This window comes from Dendronephthya gigantea, unplaced genomic scaffold (assembly GCF_004324835.1).
Source record: "Dendronephthya gigantea isolate DGI-Jeju-01 unplaced genomic scaffold, DenGig_1.0 000019F, whole genome shotgun sequence".
Taxonomy (NCBI): Eukaryota; Metazoa; Cnidaria; class Anthozoa; order Malacalcyonacea; family Nephtheidae; genus Dendronephthya; species Dendronephthya gigantea.
In genome coordinates this window covers 1,756,984-1,778,059 of record NW_021163029.1, presented here as the reverse complement: position 1 = coordinate 1,778,059, position 21,076 = coordinate 1,756,984, and the positions used below count along the sequence as shown (strand labels likewise).

Below are 21,076 nucleotides of genomic sequence, written 5' to 3'. Positions count from 1 at the left end.
GGGGTTGATGATCAGAGGTTGTTTTACTTTTCAACAATGACTTGATCAGTGGCGAATCTGTTAAGCTCAACTGTTCAACTACCTTACCTTATTGCTAAGAACCAGTGTGGAACAAGGAGTACGTTATTAACCGCTTCTTAAATAGAACACGGTACGTGTTTTTCATCTGTAGGGTATCTAATGAAATCACCGATATGCACTTCATGTCATTGCAATAGTGTTCTACTAGCAGACTCAAGAGATTCTTAGAGCCTTTTAATTGTTGGGGAATATGGAACCATTCGAACAACGCATGCGTGAGATTGCGTGTGTTGCTATTGTGACTGTTAAGATCGAATATTAATACGCCTACATACAGGCGGCAAACTGAACTAAAATTTCGGGCAGTATAACGTGACTGAACACATGTTTTTAGGACCGCCAAGGAAGGACTAAGTTTTTCGATATTCGTAGTTTATGTTTTTGTAAACGTGTTCCTAGGGAATAAATTGGAATAGACAAAGTTTCGGCTATAATTCATAACAGTGACTTTATACTCCAAATATAATAAGGTCCCAACAGCAGAACATTGAATTATAACTATAATTGAATGCATGTGGTGTGTGTTCATGGTCGACTGATTGCGAGAGCAATAATGATCTAAGTGAGCGATGATGATGGAATGAAAGACGTAGAGGAACGAAAGCAAGCTCTTTGCAGACGGCTTTTATTTCCGCATTTTTCGGCGACACCAAAATCAGTGCATCCGCTATGACACGCCAGGGACCCAGGGTGGAATATATTCCTTCATTTTCGGGTAAAACAACACGACAGGTTAAACTTAATGATTGTCTAGGGCGAAATGTCTCTTATGATTAATGGCCAAAAGAAGAAGGACGGGTTGAGTAAACCGCTTCCTTCTATCGAAGATAAGTCATAATGACAAGACCAATAAAGAAGTATATAGGTCAACTGTCCCGCTGATGAACTGCTTTATTAATTAAGAGCATCGCATCAGTGCAAACAAGTGTTATCAATAAGGCTGTTATCATAGACGTATAATACTAGCCCTGGTGTTTACAATAACAGAAAGAGTTAAACTGCACGAGTAACTTCTAACCAAAGAAGACTTTCGTGTTCTTACGAAATCTATAAGCACTTTATTAACTTGATTAACACTTATTTGCGTAGTTATAAAGCACTAACGGCAAAACAGATCAATCAAATCGTGAATGACGTAGATGCCAAAAAGAAAAGGAGCAGAAGCACATAATATTTTCAGTACGATGTTATGGTGTTTCAATCTCGCCTGGAGCAAAACGTGTTTGCATAGCAAAAACCAGCCGATAATTTATGTGAAACCATAAATTAAACTAACGTTACTTCGGCTTACGTATAGTTTTCTTTTATATTTTTTCGCACGAGTTTTGAGTGTTTCGAGGGTGTACACCTTCTCTCTCCAGCGCTTAATAAGGATAATACTAGGCATATAAATGTGATTATGTTTGAGTCAAGGAGAACATGCATACGATAAATCTGAAGCTAGCAAAGCTTTACAAACCTTTTTCCTAATGCAATTATTCTATTGAAGTTTTTGATGTGCACATTGTATTATATAGATGTGGCGTTTTTTTGTCATGTCAGCAAAAAGCAGCGTCACAGATGTAATAGTTATACGTCTAGCGGCATATGCATGGGTAATTTTCACGACATTACTCATCTGAATGCGGCGCAAGAAAAACAGAAATTCACTAAGAGCTATAAGTACTTCAAGCAAAACGATAATCTCTCATAAATAGGTTTACTGTTAAGGTCCATGCACTGCACATGCATGGTGACTAATCGACGCTATGTCAAAAATAGGCTTTATTCTATGGAAATGAACTTAAAAATAATAAGAGAAAAAACGTCAGGGCCAGCAGATTTTTGTTCTTACTGTTTGTATCAAGCTTTGTTGTAGAATCAAATAAACATCAAAGTCAAAGTTGTAACACATTAAAGTAAAAAATAGTAGCTGTAATTAATGTTTATTCCTCGGTACCACTTTCCGCAATTTATATGCTATATCTATAACCAATCCACTGATGATAAAATAGAATGTTATATCTTATTATACGCGGTAATTTGACAGGTTATTCGTATTGCACCTTTGTTTATTCAAAAATACACCGCTGGTATTAATATTCCAGCAAATTTGTCACTCGCCCGTCGCTCACAATTGCCCTGCTGTGCGACTAATCTGCCCGACCATTTAATAGAGCAACCGCAGATACATTGTTAGATTTACAGCGCGATAATTTACTTAGGCTTTAGTCATTGTTGAAACGACACGACACGTACCGTGTAATGGCTGTTTGATAATACCTTGAAACATGCTAGAATATACAAACAGAATTGGCAAAACGTGTAACGATTCTGTGTATCGAAGTCATCACGAGGGGCTAAGTTATTGAATTCTTTTAATTTCATGCATAAAGAGTATCGTTGTGTCTATATTTCTATGTACTTACGGAAAGATCACTGTTTTGGGCAAGCTGAGCATAGGCGGTGATATTTAAGGCTTGGTAGGTATATTAGTTCTGTTTATTATAACTTGCATATGAAGACTATGATGTTTGCGTAACTTTCATTTTGTCAATGGGAAAATCACAGGACAGGAGAATATATGTTTGTTTTCATCAGGATATGATAATTATCGTTTAAACTTCGCCTGTCCGTATCAATTACACAGGAACGATGTTTGCGCAAAGTTTCTCGTAACGACAGATAATATAATTATTGCAATAACCCGTGTTTATAACTCGCAAGCCTGCCTACATTAGTACATTACCACCGGTGATGAAAGAAAGGATTTTCCTAAAGGTGCCCTATATAAATAATGGACAAAGTCAACACATATTATACTAAACATCATAATTGAGTTATGCAAATAATTCAACCACTGAATTAAATCACGTTTCGAAACACTCAAGAAACCTTATTGACTAATTTTTCCAATGATAGCTCTGATATAGATGGTTGTATATTAAAAGGTGCGCAAAAAATCGCGTGCAAAATTAGCACTATTGGTATAACTTGCGCAATTTATGCCAAATACTTGATGCGACCTGATATGGACGAGAGAGTGACGAAATCACAAGCTTCAGGTCCCAGCAATAAGTCCCGTAACGTGTTTATATACACGAACAAAGAAAACCTGCCTGAAATTCCTGTAATTGGCCCTGAAAACTAAAGCCAGAAATTTCCGTAAATCATTCATTTGGGAACCCAGACATTCGTGTGCGATAATGTAATAACCTAGTTATTTCAGTCCAGCAATAGAGGACCTCCTAGGCCTGATCAATTGCTTTTAATACGTATATAGCACTGTATCGTTGGACATTTCAAAATAATATTTCTAATATTAAGTTCGAAATGACGCCAGCACTACATCTTGAAACAGAAAGTAAACCACTTATAGATTATTATGCAGACACAAATAGTGCTAAGAAACAATTCTAAATCGTTTCTTAAACGTATAACTTAGTCAACTTTTACAGCAATTGAATATAGAAAAATATATACTGATGCATTTGAACTTCACTGATGCCAGTAGTTAAATATTTTATCAAATGAATTAATTAATCGAACGTTAATTTATTTGAGTTTTTGTCAACTTATTTCATAATTATTGTCACCAATAGGTGCTGAAATTTGTAATTCAGAAGCTTTCTTCGGTTTCCACGACGGTGTCAAACAGACAAGTTTTGCGAAACATCTTTCCACCGTGTGTTTGCGTCACTGAATACAGCCGCGGAACAAATAACTTATCCTATTGATTTGGAGGTACAAAGTATACGCTGCCGGTCGAATTTTCATATAAGGACGGAATACGCGTAAACAAGTTGAAAACAGGAAAGGAACTTGTCTAAAAGTTTCGCAAAAGTCGAATAGAGTCACACAGGCACGGTGCAGTGCGAAACATTTGGCTGATTTGTGGCTTTCCGGTTAGAAATCTTGTGAAATCAGAAGACTGAGATCAGATCAAGTCAAGATAGCAGGGCGTACAGAAAGGTCAGTGATTACATTGTTTTACTCATGTCGACAAATGCTCTCGAACTACGGATTAACTGCGTTGAATTGTGCGTGTGAAATGAATCCTGTTTGTGTATGATAATACTTACGGCCAATACATGCAAAGACAGATTAATGGCTTTGACTTAATATAATAAGATTTGCGTAACAATTACATCAGCAAGTTAAGACTATTCAGCACTGAATGCCGTATATCCATGCATTCACGTCGCTATTAGCGGTAAATAGCTTAACGATTCTTTATAATACTTTTCTGTATGCATGCGCAATAAATACACAAATGCTTGTGTTGGAATATCAAAATATATAAAAAGAAGTTATTAAGTTTTTAACCCCTGCAACGAATTTGAGAACTCTATCATGCTTAGACTATAAAATTTAGTTTGACTCGGACATGTGTAGCTCAGCTGTTCTTCGCGATTTTCGAGATTTTCGGCTAGATCTTTAATACCTGTCTGCAATTTTGTTTACGCATCAACAAGGCATGATGTGACAATATATTTGCAATAATGCAGAGTTAATATTATTATATAATCGCAATTAACGTAAGTGAACGAGGAAGTGCAGTTTTTTTCTGTTCATACCTACTTATCATGTTTCAAATTATTAACGAGCCGAAGTTACCATGCTTGCTGGGATTCACAGCTAAATAACAGCGATAAAATCTGCCTCTTCCTGCACACAGAAGTTTACCTTGTTGACAATAGCATCCGATTTCAAACACGGCGAAGTATATGCATGTAACCGGTTAGAATGCGTTTTATCTACAAAATAGATACACGAGTTACGAGTACACGTGGCGAATCATCGGATTACAACATTCTGAACCACCTTTGTTTCAAAACCAATGGGATATATCAATTTTGTATGGCAATAAAAATTGATCCCTCATATAGCGCTTCACAAAGAATGTGATCTAAGTTTTGTGGGCCGATTGTTTACTGGCATTGTTTAAAACAGAGAGTGTGTAAGCTACATTTTATTACTTTTGCCTGCCGATAAACTGAGAAGTCCCGGTGTTTGACAGCATGCCTGCGGATATATGCCTGTAAAATGTTCCTAATTAAAGTTTTTTCGGTATACTTCACTGTATTTATCATAAAACAAATCACGTTTTTTTCGCATCGACGATAAAAGGCGGAAAGTGGGAGATCAAGGCCAAGGTTAGTTTATAGACAATGAGTCAAGTGTATACATTAATTAAAATTGATGAATATGTCTGTTTTGGGTACACATGCATGCACTATATACGTGAATTTATTATTACTTTCGAGAGGTTGATTATATATAGATTATATACGGTTTACCGGAAAGGTATCGCCATTTTGTTTTTCTATTTTGCTGATATCAGCATATTTACCAACCTTGTCCCAAGACCTTAATTTTCAAATACACAGCAGAGCATGTATTGCAAATACTAGTACAATCAGGTATTGCAAATACTTTTCCAACACGTCAAAAATATAAGCACTGCTTTTTGTTCTTCATTTATTTGTACTTCACATGCTATTATTATAAACTTTCAAGATGATTCTTGAAATACCGTCAAAATTTTTTTGAAACGGCACACGAGCGTCGTTTCCGAGTGGTTTCGTAGCTTCAATCGTAGCTAAAGTGGTTTCAAAATCGTAGCTTCAATCGTAGCTAAATTATAGCTTCAACTTCTATTTTACAGACAAATGTCGAAGGAATAATTGACTAAGAAATGTACTGATTCGTATTCACACTATTTTCGACAGCAGTTATATAGTAGTGCCGGAAACTCATTCGTATTCGGTATAAATAGTTTATCATTCAATTTCCCCTGCAATCATTGACGCCGCATGCAAGAATTGGTGTTCTTCCATTTTCAGTTCGAATTTAAAAAATTTCATCATTGTTTTACGGTGTGAATCACTGACAAGTGCATGTGTATTACTCTTACTAAACCGAACAAAGTATTTTAACTTTGAAAACGCGAAACTTTTGGTCCATACACCTGAAGAGGTCGTCAGGGGATTACAAAAAACCCGCGGTGTGCTGGGAACAAACCAGCTGGCATTCGGCGCGAGATTACATCGGCAATTCAAGAGCATGCAAAAAACGGGGCCACGAGGCGTCAATATAGCACAAGTTTAAATTTTAGAAAGAGAGTGACGGAAGAAAATATGGAATCTTTTTATAGGCTAAAACCTTCCGTAGAATCCGCAATGGCCCATTTCAATTATGCATGTGTGTATACCAGTGCTGCAATGGAGATACATGCAATAACAATCGATGACTTTATAACTCTTTTGGCCTGAATTCCAATTTTCTTAAACAAATTAATGCTAATTGACGATGAAACGAATCAGAATTGTTCAACGTGACTCTAATCTCTAACGCGCGACGATAACAGAATTTATTTATCAGCGCCAATGGTTATTTCGCTGATTATTGTACAAAAGTAATCAATGCATTAAAATCTCGTGTTCGATGATCCTGTTCGAATCAACTCAATGATCAACAACGCATGTCACTGAAAACGACGAATCGTTTACTGAAGGTCATAATATTTGCCTGAGCAACGTTGCAACATAATAAAACTTTCCGTTCCGATTGATAATTGGTCCGAAACTTGTAATAAACGCGATTGTACATGGTACCGACTCAGGATACAAGTCTAACTTTAACTGAACTCTGATTAATATTTCTGGTGGAGCATCGGCATATAATAGCTTTTGTTCGGCGCAGCTAATGTGTGAATGAATGTATGGCGACATCGCTTGCATGTGCTTAAAACATTTCAAGAATTTCCATCCACCCCATTTCATGCAGCTTAAAAATTCTTGACACCGGAGCAAATATCGTGGTCTGGTTATCTCGCGTGAGATCACTCCAAGAATATGCAAAGAATGAGATTTGCAACATATTGAGCGTCTCCACATATAAGTACTCGTTCATCTGAGCACCCGTGAGTGCTTCACTCCTTCATTTGCGGTTGGTTTCGTCTGACCATAAGTGTCTTTTTTTATAAATTCCAGTCTTTTCCACAAGCACTCTTTAGGAGATCTTCTTTTCCATAAATCCTCGACTTTTCCATAATTATAACATATTAGAATTATAACACACGATCAGGAGAAGGCAACTGAGAAATATCGTCTCTGTTTTTCCCGTCGTTTTACTTCACAGATGAAAATGTGTTATCGAAACAACGATAAAGTTTCGTTTTTGAAGCCTATGCCCTTCACGTCCACATAAACAAATTATAAAAGGCAGCTTTGCAAAACAGCCTTACATACAAAGCTAACAGCCTTACCGTTAAGGCTAAAGGAATCTTTACACAAAACACGTACTATACAATAATTATATATATGCAATGCTGCAATGCAGTAATTTGCTGCTTTCTCCCCGAATGGCAGTTGTTTTTATATTTTCAAAATATTTTATAGTCTTGAATTTTAAAATTAATATTTTATAAAGCTAAAAGTAAAGGTCTATAGTGATTTCCATACTTCAGAGTCAAGCATTTCATGTCATTAACACTAAGAAAAATTATTCAGTTTATAGCTTCGGGCAAATACAGGTATAGGCATGTTTATAACTATATAAGTATACAATCAGGAGCATAGGAAGCATTCAGAGATTGGGGGGACACTAGCTTCCAAGGGCACTTCTGGTTAATAAAAAAGGGCAGCTAAAAATGTATATATATAGGGACGGTTTGGTTGCCAAAGTTGCGAGGACATCACTAGTTTATGGTGTATGTTTATATGCTCTACAAAAAAATGAGCACGCATAAGTGGGCATATGTATAGGAAACAAAAAGGGCACTTTTGGTCCCTTTTCGGCCTTCTGTATCCCCCCGGTTCCTATACCACTAGTATACATGCCGGTATGGGCATGTTTATGACTAGCGAGAGAGTCTTAGTCATCTGCACCAGATACATTTTCATCTTCTCAGTTATGACTTGCATAAGGCCAGGGGTATATAGTGTTGCAGCTCCTCGCTGTTTCAACCAATAGCATAGCTTCGTTCTTTAGAAACCATAGAAAAGCATTATCCAATTGGACGAAAGCTTCCGAGCACTGCGACATGTCCCAAGCCCACGCATGCATAAACTCATTTTGTAACATGACATTTTAAGAAAGTTCAAAGCTATAATCTTTTACTAAATTCATTCAATACGTCCTTGTCCCGAGGTTTAAGTCTTGTTCAAATGAATTTGTAATCAATAAGATTTGAATAGATTTGTAAATTAGTTACAGTTTGTATTTTTCCGATATACTTTGCATGGGGTGTACAGGGTGTGCATGTGACCTAATTCACGACAATTGGTTGGGTATAAACCTCATATTAATTACCATGAATTTCACAATATTGTTTCTTTATAAAATTCACAATGGCGACTAGCTATGAGTGATTTTCCATTTTTCAAACCGACGAAGATTATAGGTTTCACTGAACTTTAGACGTAATGCATGCTCTTTTCACTTGGTATAAATAGCCGAGCGGAAGTAGCACTCCGCTTGGGAACAACAATCGTAATACGATATGTGGGGACACATACGTAAAAGGTTCGGACTCGAGTGGGTCACCGTTTATTAGCAGTGCTGTGTTTTAGCAGTGAAGTATTTGTTTGTTTGTTTTTAACTAAGCGCACATTCGAAAAGAACGTATGAAATACCTTGCTTATGATACATGTCCCGGTAAAAAGAAATTTACTGCAGGATTTTTTAATTTGGGGGCGTCGTTGTTGGGCCGTGAGGGGGCGGGAAGGAGAAACTGTTGGAAATTTTCTAAGTTTTGGCTAAACTAGCTCATGCACAACAAATTTCGTAGCTGCTGCCGAACACTATAACAGTCCATTTAAGTGGTCAAAAGGCTGATCAGTAGCTACTATGCAACAAAATTGGTGATATTGACGTAATTTGGTGATATTGACGTAATTTCGTGATATTGACGTAATTTGGTGATATTCACGTAATTTGGTGATATTGACGTAATTTGGTGATATTGACGTAATTTGGTGATATTCACGTAATTTGGTGCTGTTGACACAATTTGGTGATATTGACGTAAGTGCAATGCACGACGAATATACGAGTGCACTTTTTTTTATCCACATGGGCCACCATTCAAAAGGATTAATTTCTGAGTTATAATGGTATAACTCAGAAATTAAATTTGACGATGCCTCGCTCAATTAGATTCAATTTGTCTGTGCATGCGCGGAATTCAAATCTGGCAGGTAGTTAAAAATTTGGAAACCAAGTTACCAAGCGAAATTCACACACAAAGCTCGTTGTAAAAAATCCTTCTCACTGCCACCATATCTTGCATATCTTGTTTCGACAATCTGGCGTATGCGCAGTTATTTGCACCTATGTCGCCTAACACTATTCTGTTCATATTACGAAGCTATCCAAAACAGTACTAAGACGTAAAAAAATAAAAGACGGCTTTTTATCCATGGAACATTGGAACTAATGAGTACCACCATGAATTAATAGTCTGTCATAAAGACTGTCAAAAATCGATCTATCAGTTAGCCCTAAATTTTGTGATCTAATTATCTTGTCCAGAAAATATGACTAAATACAGATGCTGAATTGTGGAGTATCTCAAAAAGTTTAGTTTTTCAGTAAAAATTAGGGCATTTTTCATGATAGTTTCCTATCCTGCTGAATGTGATTGAGTGTAGTCAGACAAATCAGAGATATGACCAAATATTTTTACAATTCATTTACCTGTTTGTATACGTTAAAAAGAGGAATTTGTCAAAGAAAATCAGTTGATCGCGTTACAGCCCCTTCACAAAAATGAGGAGGGAATAATGATGAACTGTTAAAATTAGGTTTACTTAATTTTAATTATTTTCGGGACATTTCGGGCATTCCTCCTCAAGGACAACCAGATAAGATTTATAATAAATGAAATAATGATTTACTTTGGGTAACTTCTATCAATTTACAGCTATTCCTTATTCGGCAAATTTGCATTATTTTTTATTAACCTTGTAATTTTCAGTGTTTATCATAGCAGGACACTCCTAAATATCTTTCAATTTCATGAAACAGCGGCGCAGTACTCGTCAAATTTACGATGAATAGTAAAACACAGTGGTTGAAAGAAATAATTATGACTACCTTGCATTTCAAATAACATTGCCTTTTTTGGACACGCAGCTGAAACAAACAAGGTCGGTTGTTTTAACACGGTCTCATCGGCGCATGCTCGTTTAATTTCCGCAAAATGCAAGTAGACAGAGTATACATATATATAGATCGATGAAATACGTATAAATAGCGTCAACCATTGATCAATTAGCTAAGTCTCTCTAACGTGTAGGGATTTATAGGGTCGAGGTCAGGTTATTAGTTTATAAAAAAAGTCAGGGCTTATAAAAAAAAAATTCACGCAACCTCGAAATCTCTCTAGTAATCAACTTTGTTTTTTAACAAAATTCCCAGAATTTGCTTCCCTAAGAACTATATTTTCATTCAATAAATGGCAGTTATAATTACGGGGTTAGAAAGATTTTTCTCGGGAAATAAACTTTTTCATTCTGGGGAGATTAAGAGGTTTTTTAGTATGTGTCATCATGCATGGGAATAAAAATGTAGCTAATTAATTTAGGTTTATTTATTGCTTCAGACTTATTAATTTAATATTCATTCATCAATTATTTATAGAAGGCGCAATAAACTGTTTCAATAGGGCATAATCATTAAGTGGCTATTCAGTAATTAGATGGTTAGTGGTTTTCCACTTATATTTCCTCCGACTGCTTGCTGCGTTCGTTATATAGTCATGCACATCCAGCGCCATTTTCAGGAGTTTGTAAAATATCGGTGTCATCTCGAAGTTCTAATTATATGGCAATAAATATCGATTGCCTTTTTTTTTCAGGCGTTTAAAAAAGTAAGTCCAGAATGATTATAGCTAATAGTGGTTGTCTAGACAAAAGTATTGTGCACGCCTTTCTTAAGGTAGCTAACATGCATAAAACAAAGGCGAATATAAGGTAAATAAGAAGATATGAAAAACGGTCAAGGAATATAACATATATGATATATAGCTTGAAATTCTTTCAAATAAAAAAATAGATATAATTTCCCTCGTTTTTTAAGTTTATTATCAATGATAATAGTCAAACCTTGAAAGAGTAAATTGGAACTATATACCGTATATAAACATATATGGTATATAATAAATATCGTTAGCATTCATTGCTCAAAATTTTTTACGATAATAACAAAAATTCTTACATCATTCGAATTTATCGTGTGGTATTGTAAATGTTTTGAAAATTTCAGCAATATCGGTTGGCCTTGGCCCTTATTTGCATTGTATAGTCTATACTAGCCTATACTAGAATCAATTCGAGTATCCTTTGTTAAACCGTATGTATTGTACAGCTGCATGCATGATGCTTTATTGCATGTTGCGTATACCAGTCGTGCCAAGCCAAAGAATCGGCAAACTTGGCAAGTATGTAGGCAAAAAATCCAATATAAATATTCTCTCTCATTTTTCTCACGCCAACTCAAGATCTAGCACTGATCTATCTATTTTTGATAGCTGCATGCATGAACGCGACCTTTAGGTCTTCTAATTGAGCACGTGGGTGCTATAGGTTTGAACATGCATGATTCATGATACAATCCGCAAAATACATTAAGTATGTTTGGTCTACTCCCAAAACGCGGAGGACATATAGTGCAATTCAAGGTTTTTCTCACATTTTTAAAAGATTATCCTATAAATACATGCGCTCATTGCGCTAAGTACAAAAGGATACATACTGAAGTCCTCATAGTACTCGGAATAATCAAATGATATAATATTGCTGCGTGTTTGAAATTTTTTGTATCCGGACACGGCTTCTGAGCTATATTCTTATACCAAAGGGTCAAGCCATACAGTCATCGAAATTGTATCCGTTTGCCTTAACCGCATGCAGACGATGAACAGTCAGATCATTCCAGACGTATCCGATCGCGAATTGTCTTTGTATCAGCCGGGATTACTTTGGACATTAGATTGAGGAGTCGTCAAAAGTTGTTTAGTGTCATGTGATAAATGGAATAATTCAGGAATAATATAATTTTCAAATCACACGTACGTAACGATTCGAAAATTTATACGATTATCACCGTCACATAACATGGACCTATGTGGAAAACCGCAGTCCTGACTTCCGACATTCTGAATTTTAAATTTATATTCGGTGCTTTTCTTGTGTCTGTTTAATGTTTATATATCACCTCTGCGTTTGATATCACCTTTTTATCTGGGTATGTGTATTTTTCTTGTTTTTTTATAATTATTTATTGCGTTAGCTATAAGTGCATGTATATGTACTGCATGTATGCATGGCCAAAAGGCATAAAAATATCTGATATTTAGGTTGAATTTTCGTGAGAAATAAAAGTTATAGATTTAGTTATATATCAGGCTACATTTTGTATTGGTTCCAATCCGAACAAATAGGGGCTATACCACCTCGAGACTAATGTTGTTGTCAATTCAGTCCTGTAGCCCATGGTTCATGTTTGGTTTGTTTGAATGAAGGTGTACCTCGATGCTGGACATGACGATATTTATTATTTTTAATATCTATATCAATTAAAAATCATTATAATATTTCTAGATCGGTTGACAAAAAGTTATATTCCTATATTCCAAATGCCAGGACTCGGCTCTTGGCCATTATGCCATTATTATATATATATTCAACAAATGTTAATAGGAAACTGAAGAGTATCTCAATACCGACTTCTGTAAATCATTTATGTTTATCATATTGTATATGCTTGTATTGGGATGACATGCATAATATATCCAATACATGTCGCTATTATGTCCTGCATTTAAAATAAATTATTATTATTATCACGGCGGGAAAAACGAAGTGTCGGTAAAATAAATAATTCAATCTGGACTCATTGCTATCTAAATCGTTTGGAAAAGCGTATAGTTTTATAGAGATGCTAACATACTAAGGGAGGAGGCATGCTAATGCCGTAATGGTATTAATCTAACCGTCATATACGTAACGTTTCATAAAGAAATTTTTACGGATGAACCATGGAAATGAAATAGCATTTTTGACTAAGGAATACGGGTTGCATAGCGATGAATATACATTTGGCTCCTTTAGTGGAACATACCGCATGCTTTTTATATATTGTACTTGGCAAAATGAAAGATCGATTCGACAATTAATATTGAAAATGAAAATGCAAGAAATTTTATACGCGTGTAGATAGATTAATATTCACTTACACAATTAATATACGCGCATATATAACCAAATTAATATCAATCCATTCAGTATCCATGCGCATTACTGAGCTAGTTTCAAACTAAATTAAATTACTAGCTATATATTATGATATACATATATTACGTCGATATAATTATGTAATACTATGCCAAGCCACCGGGTCTAAAACAAAATATAAAATGTATATATTTATATCAACGACAACGTTTCGCGATGTTACTTCGGATGTTACTATATAGAATGTCAAAGTCAGTAAAAGTAGAAAGTACATATGTTCTGGTTTTCTTAATTTAACTATATACTTTGAATTGAGATATACTCAGTGTATATAGCTATATATGCAAGTACTGTTGCCTTTTTTGTTCCGACTTTTAAAAGTGCACGGTAATGCATATATATATATATATATATATATATATATATATATATATATATATATATATATATATATATATATAAAACCGGCTAAATTAATTGCTTTCACGTGAAAAACCGGCAGCGACAGGTTGAAACAAGCGTTCGTAAATGGTGCATGTATATATATACATATAGATATTCTTCTAACGAAGAGGTTTGTTTGACCATTGGCCTCAGATTGAGTCAGTGTTTGCCAACCTGTTGACGATTTATGCGTTTATGAAAATATACTTCTTTAACTTTCCCTAAGCGTCATTTTTTTATATATATGTAAATAATTTACATTAATGAGGGCGACCTGAATTAGGATGGAGCAATAGTGCATGTGAAACAAGTTAATCATATGATGTATATAGTAAATTCTGGTAAAGTTTTGGTCGTTATAATTGAGGTAAATGATTTATTGTGAGCATTTCCGCGTTGTATATCCAAAATGTTAGCCTATACATATAGCCTATAGGAGGGTTGCCAGATTACTGAAAAAAGAAGCCAAACATTGTTGTAGTCTTCGGCCCTTTGATTTCTTTGTTTAAAACAAAGAAAACAACGATTATTGTAATAATATTTGGCTAATTTATTCAGTAATCTGGTCGCCCTGTTAAGCCTGTATTAGCCTACCTGATATAATCTACATCGCATTTGGAATGTATAGTGTTTTCAATTTTTTTATACTTAAGTCGATCATCATATGTGCATTTGCAATGCATGTCTTTTTTACTATCGATATAAAAAGTTTTAATCACACGAAAATATTTGTTACACGCACAATATATCTGTAACCACCTGTTTAAATTTTGTATAATTGTACGCAATACAATTAGTTCTCCATTGTTCCATTCTAATTGACATTTCAAAGTGTTTGATGACACGTTCTTTGTCACTTCACTTTTGGAAAAGGTTGGCCTTAAACCGTCACTGTAAACAGAGACCAAAGAAGGTCAGATATGTTATTGCTGACTAAGTGTTGCTGTGGTTTATGGAGCACAAAGAAATGTATAGCTTATTCCTTTCATTTTAATTTATATTGCATTTTGATGTGGGCTATATCCTATGGTACTGCAGTAAATAAGGTTTCAGCGCACAGGTAAATCTGAAGAAACTAAAATATAAAATGAAGATTGCGTCATCGAATACAGTATGTATATATCGCTAACTTTCATTCTTATTTTGTGCATGATACTTATGGAAACGTATATGTTTAGCCTAATAGTTATAGGTATTGTTATAGTTTTAAAATGGATTCAGTTAAAATCATTTTTTAAAAGCCTTTACTCTATAAATGCTGAGAGACGTCATGTAACATGCAGTTATATTCAATATTTTGAAAGGATTCTAACAAAATTTCGAAATATTGATCATTCCTGAGTAAACTGCTAACAACGCTTCTAAAATAATGAATAAAAACACATTACATGCATAAGCTGTAAAAGGAAGATTAATTTGGGTACAGTAGCCTGTACTTTATATATATTCATGACTATATACGTAGTTTCGCCACAGGCTTATATTCACGCAAGCAAGCATGAGAGAGCAAATTCCCCAGGCATGCGCTCTATAAAAAATCAAAAAGGAACTACTGTATTAAAATTGTTGCCGGACGGAAAAGGGGGAAAAGCCCTAACTTCACTTTCTATCGGCTAGTTTTACTCATGATCATCATCGATATATGTGTATATAATAGAACAATGCCATGCTCTAACCATGTTAGCATGTAAACAAAACAGAATTACCAATATCCTAATGGTAATCCGGTCTGCGGGTTTTGCTTCTGTCGTCCTTTGTAGCTAATTCAAACAATATCGCAAAAATCACCGAAAGAACGGCGATGTTTCATCTGAAATCCAAGGATTTTTAAACAGGTCATAGTTCCTCGTGTTTTGCCGTAATTCATATTATAACTAAGCCGTATACGTGCATGTAATTCCGTGTAATTCCGTTTTCACACGTCTGAACGCGTATTATATAGCTATAACTTCGAATTAAAACAAATTACTACGAACTATAACATACTTATATAAAAAATTATCGGACAAAAGTCAAATCAGAGGCAGGAAGACTATTGTGCAATTATGACACATGCACGTTGAAACGTTTTTTAAAGCGAAGAGCAGAAAACTCTTTCAATATTATATACTAGATGCCGAGTATCTGGCCTCGACACAAGACCACCTTGATTTTGCCGTCTTCAAAGCTACCGCTGTTTAGTGATTCGAGTTTGATCATTTCCGCAGCCAGTTTCTGTCTAACGTGTGAATCAGTCTGTCCCTGGTTCATGCATCAGTGAATGTGAATCTATAATGTGTATTACGTCTAAAATGAACGCACTTTATAACATAACTCTTGCTCTAACTATAGCCTGTCATAAACGAGCTTCTATCTGCCAGTCTATTGTCAAACATATCTCTTCCTTAACAAGCAGCAAACAATCGAGAAATTGTCGGCAATTTGCCATCCTATCACGCACACAGAGATAATAATAATTAAAACAGCCAGATACAAACTATTTGTTAAATACGAAACAAATTTCTGTCCTCGCATAGAAAAAAAATTGCTCTGAATTCGAATACTCGTTGAAATATTTTTCTGGCAATCTATCATACAGGAATTCCAAGACACAAATGTTGCTTTAATTAAGCTTGTTAACAGTTTATATCAAGGCACAGAATTTGCCTGCTTTTTTACCGCCTTTGTCGATAATTGAAGTCGGACGTCTGTTACTATTTGGTGGGCACTATATTATGTGATTAAATTTCATCAAATTTGAAGTAGGCAATTGATCGGATATTCTGTTTTGAGGCTTTGTCTTCCAGCGAATTGCCACATTGGGTGCATGAGGTTCATAAAATATGGATATTTTCTCATATACATGCACTACCAGTTTTCGAATCCCAGTGCATGTTCATACTATTGTAATGACAGAAGCTATGAAGTAACTGACTATACTAACTGTCAGCGGTGATTTACTGAATTCTGTTGATATATGATTGGTTGAAAGCGATTTAAAGAAATCACGACTATGAAGAGTTTGAATTCAATCCTATACGTGCCTGCTGCTATTGGTGTCAAATTCACAAATTGTGATCGCATAACTCTTCAAACAACACAAAAAAAATTGTTTATTTAAATTAAATATGCTTGCTGTTTACTTAAGTTTATGGCCGGAATGATCTGTTTATGTATTGCAAAATCAATGCACAATTATACCATGTCGTAACTACTTATTGTCGCGCATGTCTGCGTCGAACTGATAACAATAAACAATCTTGAAGCTAAAAGCCTAAAACAACATGATACTAACTTAACGCGATACTGTGATTAGAAGAGCTCTAATGAAACATAAGGCGGTAAAATCCGGAGAAAAAAAACATAAATATAGATTGATAATCTTCGGTGTTAGAGGAAGGAGCTCTTTAGCTCTATCGAAAAGAGTAAACATTTTGGCCAACCAGACACTGAAAACGCCGTTGATATATTCCAATGCGAGCCAGAGAGGAACTGACGTAGTTATTTAATGGCAAACTTCTTTGCGCAAAATGAAAGGTATGAATAAAGTGCTGTCCCACGGAGGCGCTGCCTCCTGATGACGGTCGGTTGCATTTGGCAGATCACAGTTCTCACGTCTTAAGGCTAATTTCCACTCCGGAAAACGAGCAGCGGATCGGATCGGATTTTTTTCCGAGCTGGTCCGATCCATGAAGTGATTTCGGATCGGATCAAAAAAAGTTAAAACTATTTGAACTTTTTTTATCCGGTCTCGGACGCTTTCGGATCAATATAAGCCAAAAATTTCAACAGACGGCGCACGCGCGGATTATCTTTCGTTTCGATCCGATCCGATCCTTTCCGGAGTGGAAATTAGCCTTTATGTAGAACGCCAGCAAGCGAGAAAGCTTTACAGGTGCAAACCAGTTTAGTCATAAAAATCAGGGAGTCAAAGGAGAGTTATCATGCATCCTAGATCATGCATGATCATACGAATTCAACACCGCGGTCATCACACCTCAGACTCAATAGAGTAGAGAGCAAATGAATGGTTGCGCTTAATTGAAACGATTGAGACAACACTTCAACGTAAAGATACGGGAACAATTTGAAACTTAAGTTAATTTAACGCGAACTAGATTAACTGCCTCTAAAGTCTAAACACATCCTGAATAAAATAGTGCAGCTGCTTTCGCGTTACGGAGTGTTACAGAGGATGCAACATATTCTTTCAACGAGCTAATATGTTAAATTATAATTAGCCTGTTGGTCCAAATTTGCAAATTTCTTCCACTCACACAGGCTCATAATATCAGCGGGTGTCTTTTGTAAAATTAGGATCAGTAGGTGAAATGCAAAGCATTTGTTTCCACGACTGTGTGCCGAAAAATTGAGCCTAGTGTGCTGGGAAGATGTGACCAGCGTGCACGAGATGGGGCTATAATTTAGCCGGAATCAACATACATTACAGCTGGAAAATTTTTTGCGCATGCGTTAGTTGGGCTGCGTGTACTCCACGAGTATATAACGCGCGGTACGCGGCGGGATCTTTAAATTTATAAACAAAAACATGGTAGCCAACTATTCATTCGGTGTTTTGTGTATTTTGCTTGTTTTTGATGCTGTCTAAAATAAAAAGGAATAAACAGGGATAAATATTGTGGCAAAGTACTGCAAAAACACATCAGCCGGTAAAAGCACACAAATACTCAATATATAACAAGTACAATCCACTGAGAAGGGCAATTTTCACATCAACAAAATGCTATTCATCTTAATTTGGAGATTTCATTGAGATCTCGAGCTACCCGGCTTGCTCGATAAACACTTTACATCGACTCTACTTTCCCACGTTTTAATTATAATGCACTTATCACTCGCCCATTTTCAGTCCAAGCCATTTGAAAAATCGTCTTGTATTATTATACATGATATGTAAATTTAGATATGTAAATTTCCTGTTAAAAAGTCCATTTTAAAAAAGTCCATTTTTAACAGCAGAAGTAATGTTCGTGAGCTAATAAGAAGCTTTCCATACTTTTAAACTTTTCGATCATTGCCGAAAGAAATTCATATCTCCATAAAACTTTCGCTTTCTGAATTTCGTTCAAAATTTGAATTTAAACAAACATGCGGCTATGTGCCAGCGATTTTTTGCGCAGCGACAACAAATTTCCCAGTTTAGCTGTCACCGGAATCTGATAGGTGGAAAATTTACCCAGTTTCGGGTTGAATTTAACCAGTGTTTTACCACCATTTGCGTTCAAGTATGAAGCGTGAACGATTTCACGTTTTTTTTAAAATTTTAACCAATATGAGTTTTAGATTACTTGTTCAAGTTAACACTAAAAAGTTTACGCATTTTAACCTTGCACAATGGATAAAAAATATGCAGAACCATCTCAAAACGAAGCCTTGAGCCTGTCGTTGTTTTGCTTTCTAAACAGTCGGGTAGAACTAATGACTTTGAAACAAAGGAATACGCTAATGTACGAGTAAATGCCATACTGCATGATCGATAAGAAGAATTGAAATGTGCATGCTTCTGTTTAAAGGTCAACAATGAAATCACAATACCTTATATTTGAAACATAAACAAACCCGTAAAATAGTTTACACCTAACATTTGAACGCAAATGGTATAACATATTGTATCAGAATTGAACGAATATCACGCCTTTTTGTGATAACCTATTTAATATAGAAAAAGTAGCTAAGCTTACGTAAAACCATTGATCCTCGTCAATTATAAATACTGTATATGACTATATGCATGTGTGTATAAAAGTTAGATGCTTGCTTCAATCGTAACTATGAGATTTGTTTTTATTTTAGGTATAACATTTCTTTTATCGTTCCTCAGCTACCCACGATGACCGTCCAGAGCTTCACAACAACCAATGTATCTGATTCAAATAATGGAACCCAATCCCATAATGAGGTGCGCCAACAAATAGTATTCTTCGAACTCTTCTGCTATTCGATCATCATCCTTGTTGGAGTCATCGCAAATGTAGTCATAATAAGAAAATTGCTGAATCGAAAGCGGAAATCGAGTGAATATTTCATCCTAAATCTGGCGATAACTGACCTTGTAGTGTGTTCACTGTGTATACCACTGGACATTTATGATGCACTTCGAAAGGGTTGGCAGTACGGTGCATTCTTGTGTAAAATAATTTGGCCATTTCAAACGCTTTTTACATTAATCTCAATCCTAACTTTAACCGCAATGGCGATTGAACGTTATCGCGCTATAATTTCTCCATTCAAGCCTCGGTTAACCCATAGGGACCTACTCAAAGCGATAGCGTGCATATGGTTGCTTGGATTATGTGTAATTGCACCTTATATATTCTACTTGCAATACGATGGAGTTGATTGTATTGAGTCTTGGCCGCATGAGATGAGTGGGGCTTATTACACACTTTCGCTGCTTGTTATTGACTACTGCATCCCCCTGACTATTATAACATTTTGCTACGGCAGAGCGGGATATAAACTTTACGTGAACACGAAAGAGTTCGAAGCAGTGAACGCACATGTGGAGAATCACGCACAACGCACTCGCTTGGCACGGAACACGCGGATTATTAAAATTTTTAGTTTCGCCGTATTGGTGTTCCTGATCTGTATGCTGCCCGGAGACATTTACTGGATGTGGAAAGGTTTTGGCTCTGGGTCGGAATTTAAGTACGAACAGAATTTCAAGACTTTATCAAGCATAATGATATACAGTAATAGTTGTTTCAATCCATTTATTTTTGGTGCTTGCAATTTTGGATGCTTCAAAGGGCGATATCCATGGTCGGCACGGCGGAAGTTAAAGTTAGAGAGATTAGTTAGTGTGAATAGTTTGTCTGCATCAGGTAGTGGAAGAAGGGAGAAGAATGTGTCACATGATCATGAAACACAACAGATCGATTTTAAAGAACTTGAGAAGCTCAGAGAAACTGATATATAGAAGCTGGTTGCTTGAAGACTGGGAAAAAGAAAAATGATAACTATGGTGACTCTTAAAGATAGCTTGATAGTTTTTCGCGAATTAAATGAATGTTCACGCTCACAGTGTATACTCTTGTAAAGTATTGAATTTTTTAAAAAACAATTATGATATTTGGCACTTCAGATAAATTGATTGGCACTTCAGATGCAGATAAATTCTAGAGGTTTAAGGGTTTACGCTTTTGCGATCGCACCGGCATCTATTTAAAAAACAATTCGACTCAAAACATTGAAATAATATTATGTTAGCTACATATAATATTATTTTTCATATATACCGAGGCATTTGATTGGATTCAAACTTGCTTCTGATTCATTATAAATTATACGATGTAGGAAAGCAGCCCCTATATTAAGTGACATAAAGT

The 21,076-nt window shown here is 35.6% G+C and overlaps 1 protein-coding gene across 9 annotated transcripts; it reads left to right on the top strand.

Annotated features, from left to right (window-relative positions):
• The first annotated feature begins 2,252 nt into the window (after positions 1 to 2,252).
• Positions 2,253 to 20,801, top strand: LOC114521009 (galanin receptor type 1-like). Of its 9 annotated transcripts, none has more exons than XM_028541394.1 (3): positions 2,253 to 2,543; positions 3,663 to 4,032; positions 19,567 to 20,800. In XM_028541394.1, exon 3 carries the CDS (start codon positions 19,576 to 19,578, stop codon positions 20,665 to 20,667), a length of 1,092 nt encoding a protein of 363 aa, XP_028397195.1. In that variant the 5' UTR covers positions 2,253 to 2,543; positions 3,663 to 4,032; positions 19,567 to 19,575; the 3' UTR covers positions 20,668 to 20,800. The 9 variants fall into 9 exon arrangements, with proteins under 9 accessions (XP_028397195.1, XP_028397194.1, XP_028397200.1 ...); XM_028541393.1 differs by having other exon boundaries at positions 19,539 to 20,800; XM_028541399.1 differs by lacking the exons at positions 2,253 to 2,543; positions 3,663 to 4,032 and adding an exon at positions 4,593 to 5,216 and having other exon boundaries at positions 19,567 to 20,801.
• The last annotated feature ends 275 nt before the right edge of the window (positions 20,802 to 21,076 follow it).

Coding starts and splice junctions, on each gene's coding strand:
- LOC114521009 (XM_028541390.1), top strand. CDS start 14,666: ATGTTATTGCTGACTAAGTGTTGCTGTGGTTTATGGAGCACAAAGAAA. Junction 14,806..19,538: donor AATAAGGTTTCAGCGCACAG/GTAAATCTGAAG, acceptor TTTTTATTTTAG/GTATAACATTTCTTTTATCG.